At 32.3% G+C, this 6,075-nt stretch overlaps 1 protein-coding gene across 1 annotated transcript; it reads left to right on the plus strand.

The window, feature by feature from the left end:
* Positions 1-2,328: 2,328 nt before the first annotated feature.
* On the plus strand, positions 2,329-5,675 carry LOC132719631 (cytosolic Fe-S cluster assembly factor NUBP2 homolog; the record flags this gene model as incomplete). The annotated part of the gene is made up of 5 exons (XM_060703434.1): positions 2,329-2,521; positions 3,227-3,336; positions 3,813-3,970; positions 4,818-4,928; positions 5,568-5,675. Coding segments are annotated over exons 1-5 (585 nt in total), but the record flags the coding sequence as incomplete, so codon positions are not given.
* Positions 5,676-6,075: the final 400 nt, after the last annotated feature.

Genomic DNA, 6,075 nt, shown 5'->3' on the forward strand with positions numbered 1-6,075 from the left:
CTTTTCCCCCAAAACTGAATGTCACTTAGTTTGGTTACAATAATAAATTAACACAGATCATCTCTCAAATTTATTTATTATTATTATACATAATAAACATACAATTCTAAAAATAAAATAGCATGTTTTATTTTAGTTAAGTCAGATAAAAACAATAAATATATACAATAATTGAATAAAAAGGTACATTTTTTTATGGTATTAATATGACACAATCAACTTTGAAACATTAATTTGATTTGTTATTCATGTTTAGTAAAACGGTTCTGAGGAATTATTCTAAGTTACAAATTAGATTTTATGAATTATTCAATTGATTGATAATTAAAAAAAATAAATAATAAAGTAAATAAATGGTTTAAGATTAATCAACATAATATATTGAAAGATTAATCATTATTTACTGACTTTTTATACGCCCGTTTGAAAAACAGGTCATATTATAGTTTTCCCCCCTGGCAGGTGGGCGGCTGGCTGGACGGGCAGCGTCTAATTTTTTGTCTGGAGCATATCTTCTACACCCATGGAGGAATTTTAATGAACTTCATACAGCTGTTCACCACTATGAGAAGCCGTGTCGCGCACATGAACCAGGCCACTAGGTCAAAGGTCACACTTAGAGGTCATTGAAAAACGCTTGTTCGGAGCAAACTTCTTCATGCATAGAGGGATTTCAATATAACTTGGCTTAAATGTTCACTACTGTGAGGGGAAGTGTCACGCGCTATATTTAGGTCTCTTTGGCCAAGGCCAAGGTCACACATTAGAGGTCAAAGTTCAGATAAAAATATGAAAATGTTAAATGTGTATTGGGACCATTTAGTCATCATTTATTGAGGGATTGAAACACAAATGATCATTATCTTAACTACGGGTGTGAAACATGTAATTTAGGTTATTATATGCAAGGTCAAGGTCACTTAAGATGATTTTCAAGGTCACTTAAGATGATAAAATATAGAGATTTTGTCCAGAGCATATCTCCTACACATACAGAGAGATTATTGCAAATCGCTTGTCTAGAGCAAAACTTCTACATAGAGGGATTTCAATATAACTTGGCACTTGGTGGAGCCTCGAGCGCAAAATTTAGGTCTCTGCGGCTAAGGTCAAGGTCACACATAGGGGTCAAAGTTCAGATAAAAAAGTCACTAGAGATGATAATGTATCAAGATATTTTCCAGATATTGTCCAGAGCATATCTCCTATTTGCATATCTATAATGCCCACATCTCTGTCAAAAGCTTCTGTGACGGGCATATATTGCGACAATGTTGCCCTTGTTCCAGTTAATTTTAGAATTATAATTGTCGGTCAATATGACAATTGAATTTTTGAAATTTTTATTACAATTATTATTACCCTCATTCATCAAGAAAGATCGACTCATTTTAACAAATAAATAATATATAAGAAGACCGGCACTGACCGGGTCAGTAAATATAATACTATCTAGTTAATCCGGGTCAAAATAGACTGGGAGAGACTGGAAAATATACTGGGAGAGACTGGAGACTGGAAGTGACCAGACTGGAGAATAGAATAATAATAGTCCCTGGAAATATTCATATATTGTTAATTTGTCGCACCGGTTGCTGTGAAGGTAGACAAAAGCAGTGAGCAAAAATGAAAAAAGTGCAATTTTTATATATGTTGAAAATGGATCTTGCACACTTAAAAAAATGCTTTTAGTGATAGCACTTCACCGAGTATTATACTTTGAAACATACACCGACTCGCATATAAATCTCTTATTGTATACATAGTCATCAGTGCCCTTTTTTGCACATATTTATCTGAAGTGCATCACATATTGAGGCCTTGAAAGAATTAAAAGGTTCTTGAAAAGTCCTTGAATTTTTCCTTTGATGCTCTGTATGAATCCTGTGAAATTCTCTGATATCAAAACTGACAAATTTGCTGGAATTCATTCCAGTTTGGTATCAGAAAGAGATTTTTGCACATTTCATTGTCAAACTTTAATGTATTTTTTTACCTTTGAATGATATTTACATTGGTTGGAATAAACAATGTTGCACAATTCAAAATTCTATGCCAAAAGAGCATAAAGGAGGTTTCAACAGGTACCTTTTTTTCCAATTAAGCAATTTGATGCCACAAAATTTCCCAAACTAATCTCTGTACTTTTTCCAAAAATGGCTAGCAAAAGGTCTGTTTTTGATACTTGCTCATACAAAAAATTATTAACTTATTAGTGTCATTTAAGAAATACTTATGAGCTTAAGCTTATCAAATTCATTTAAAAAATAGGTTAATTATAGTATGTATAACTACAATGTATAGACTATCTTTAGACATGAAACGTTGAATGACTTTTGAATGACGCTAAATGAGGTTTTTCAATTATCAGAAAGTGATTTGAATGTTACAATTACAAATAATAAAGAAAAACTGATATATAAATGTTGCAGGTGGGACTTTTAGATGTAGACTTATGTGGTCCAAGTGTACCAAAGATGTTTGGTGTAGAAGGGAGTGACATTCATCAGTGTCCTGAAGGGTAGGTGACTTTTCCAACTGAATTCAATTGTGTTTAATTGTTAATGAAAAAAAATACATATAATTTATTTCATTATTTTGGTAACGGTTGCAAACATTCAACTCAAATTTGACAAATGGATTTATAATAGGAAAATGCAGGTCATTTTCGAATTTGGTCATTGTCCGAGAATTATGCATCTTGATGAAATTTTCAGTTTCGTTCATTATCTCCCCAACGGTAGTACACATCACACTCAAATTTCTATTGAAGGCAATGAATTGAAACTTCACACATTTGTTCTCTGTGATTATCTTACATGATTAGCACAAGTCCCATAACTCTTGATTTGATTTTTCATGATTATGCCCCTTTTTCAAATTCTTGGTAAAGGTTTTGCTTGTAAGCTGGTATCTCCATAACTACTGAAGGGTTTGTGCCTTTTTTAAGACAATTTTATGCATTCATAATAATAAAGCAGTGATTTACTCGATAAAACATCTTAATAACAAGCCTTTGTACCTTTTCGGACAATTTTATGTATTCATATAGGTAAGCATTATTATACTCAATGAAACACCCTTGCGACATCTTTTTGAATAGTCACGCGTTACTGTCCTCCAACTGTTCTTGTTCCAGAATGAGGTAACTAAAATGTTACCCATTAGTGATGTGACAGTTTTTCATTTATTTATTAATACAAGATTTTAATTGTTATAACTACAGATGGCTACCAGTGTATGTAGACAAGGAACAGAGACTTGGTGTGATGTCAATAGGTTTCCTTATAGAAGGAAAAGATGATGCTGTTGTGTGGAGAGGACCAAAGAAAAATGGTAATAGAAATATGTATAATCTATATTTTATAGGGAAAAAGACCTGTCTTGTCAGCTGAAAAATAGCCAAGGTTCACATACCATGTAGCTCCTGTCATTTTCAAATCCTACATGGACAGAAGTTAAGCTTACATTGAAAAGTTAATCTGTCATATTAGTTACTTAGTGACAGTCCATACTTTTTCAAGAACTTTGTTATTGGAATTAACAAGTTAACAATATTTGTAAACTGATTTTTATTTTTCATTTTAAAGCATTTTGATTCAGTTTTGTAAAAGGAAATACAGTTAACCTATTTTACTTCTCTGATTTGTTTTCAACTTCTTTAGTGTTATGGCTTTCCTTGGATTTAATTTGGTACAGTCCACTGGTGTTCTATATTGGTGTGGTATTAGGTGAAGGGTTTTATTTCAATAATGATATTGTTTATTGTCTTTTGTTATGACCTGCAGACATGTTATATTTTGATATTGCAGCTATGATCAGACAGTTTTTAAGTGATGTAGTTTGGGGCGGGATTATTGACTACCTTGTTATAGATACACCACCTGGAACATCAGATGAACATATTACTGTGATAGAAAGTCTCAAATCTTACTGTCCAGATGGTGCCCTACTAGTGACTACACCACAGGTTTGTAATGATATTATTTTATGTTACACTGGCTTTGTTGGTGTATCCTGATTTGAGTTGAAATTATAATGAGACTCGTCACGACAAAACCAACATAAATGTTGTGCGTTTGCAACCAGCATGGATCCAGACCAGCCTGCGCATCCGCGCAATCTGATCAGGATCCATGCTGTTCGCTATCAGTTTATCTACTTGTAATAGGGTTGGTAAGCGAACAGCATGGATCCATGCTGGTCGCAAACCCATTATGTTGGTTTTGTCATGGCACGGCTCATATTATAATTAATTATCATGTGCTATATAAAATATGACTTTTGAGTTTTCAACACATGAGCAATGATTTCTGTAAAGAAATATTCTTTGAAATTTTTGTTGAGTTTGAAACCCTATATGTCAGCACCTAAACCAGTGGAGTTAATAAATACAAGTATCAGTTTGATATGAACAAATAACTATTGTAATCTTCTAAATTATTACTGTTTCAAAACTTCAAAGTTTTAAATCTGTTTTTACAGTTGTGTGTTGTAATACATACTACATATAATAGTAGCCATTATCAGCTTTACTTCTCATACTCTCTCATGAATAGTGTAATTTCTAAATAACCCCCCCCCCCCAAGTCATTGCTCCAGAAGCATCACCTTTTTTCAGATTTTACATTAACAAAATCTGTCACTATCATTATGACATATCACTGATAATTGTTTCAGTGATAAACTTCACTTTACACATTATAACTGGTTGTTTTATTACAAGTTTTAATTGTAAATGTTTAAAGTAAATGAAACTAGATTAACATTACCACAATTTGATGAAATGATATAACATGTATTGTACATTTATTTAGGGTGTGGCAGTTGGAGATGTGAGAAGGGAGCTGACATTTTGTCACAAGACTGGAGTACCTATCCTGGGTATTGTGGAAAATATGAGTGGATTTGCCTGTCCATGTTGTGGGGTACATTAAATTTATTAATATACTAATATGATTATGATAATTGGCATGGGAATATATGTATATAAGAAATAATTATTTGTAATTATTTTTGGCATTATAAAAAGTATTACTATTATGTATGCTTAAACGCTCAGTGACGGTTGAGTGCTTGGTCTATAAACCTTTGCTTTGCAAGTGTGAGTCTAGATTTCCATGATAATTCCGATGTGGTTAGGGTTAGTTAGGGTCAGTTTTAAATGTGGCATTAAATAAATAAAGAATATAAGAATGCCCGTAGACTGGAATGAATAAACATAAGGGTAAACTGTTTAAGGGGGTAACAAGGCTTTGAAGAGTTACTGCTTATCAGTTACCAGAAAGTCAGATAATGGAAGCCAATGATAATATTACATATATTATAGTCAACAAAGAACAAAAACTTGTATATTTTATTTAACAATATTTTCTTATAAAAGCATATGAATTTATAACTTTCAGTCATATTAGGTGAATGGTGTCATTTTGGGAGTGTAAACAGACATTCCAGCACTGTTGCTGCTTGCATAAACTAGATATTCCAATCTGTTATAATATGCAAATAAAACTAAATGCTTGTTTTATACATTGAAGATTGAATAAATATTTTGTTTGTTGATACAGGAAGTAACAAATGTGTTCTCTAAAGGAGGGGGAGAAGCTCTTGCAAAACAAGCCCATGTTCCTTTCTTAGGTAAGACAACATTAAAATATTACAGGTGTAATTCTGCTGTAATAATATAGTAGAAAAAAACAACTAAACTACACTTAAATGTAACAGTTTATTAAATTTATCAACTTACGATTAATTTTAGTTTCAAAAGTTTTCTTTAACATTTTTGTGTTATGCTATTTAAATCTCACATAGCCTCAACATCATAGCTTAACATTTAAGTCAGCAATTTCGCTCACTTTGACGTGATGATAGGCTTTTGAAATAATTAGACTACAAAAACTAGCAGCAATTACAACAGGTCTATGCCACCAGCTAAGTTTAGGGCAGACAGTAGTTATGTATCAGTCTGTTTAGGCTTTATATTGTTAACTGATCATTTCAGCTCTTATTGATGTTAAAAGTAATATCCCATCATATATTACAGACATTACCAAAATCAGGTGTATTATAAACACA

The sequence above is a fragment of the Ruditapes philippinarum genome, unplaced genomic scaffold, assembly GCF_026571515.1.
Source record: "Ruditapes philippinarum isolate M1 unplaced genomic scaffold, ASM2657151v2 ctg19113_1_1_1_1, whole genome shotgun sequence".
In the NCBI taxonomy this organism is placed as follows: Eukaryota; Metazoa; Mollusca; class Bivalvia; order Venerida; family Veneridae; genus Ruditapes; species Ruditapes philippinarum.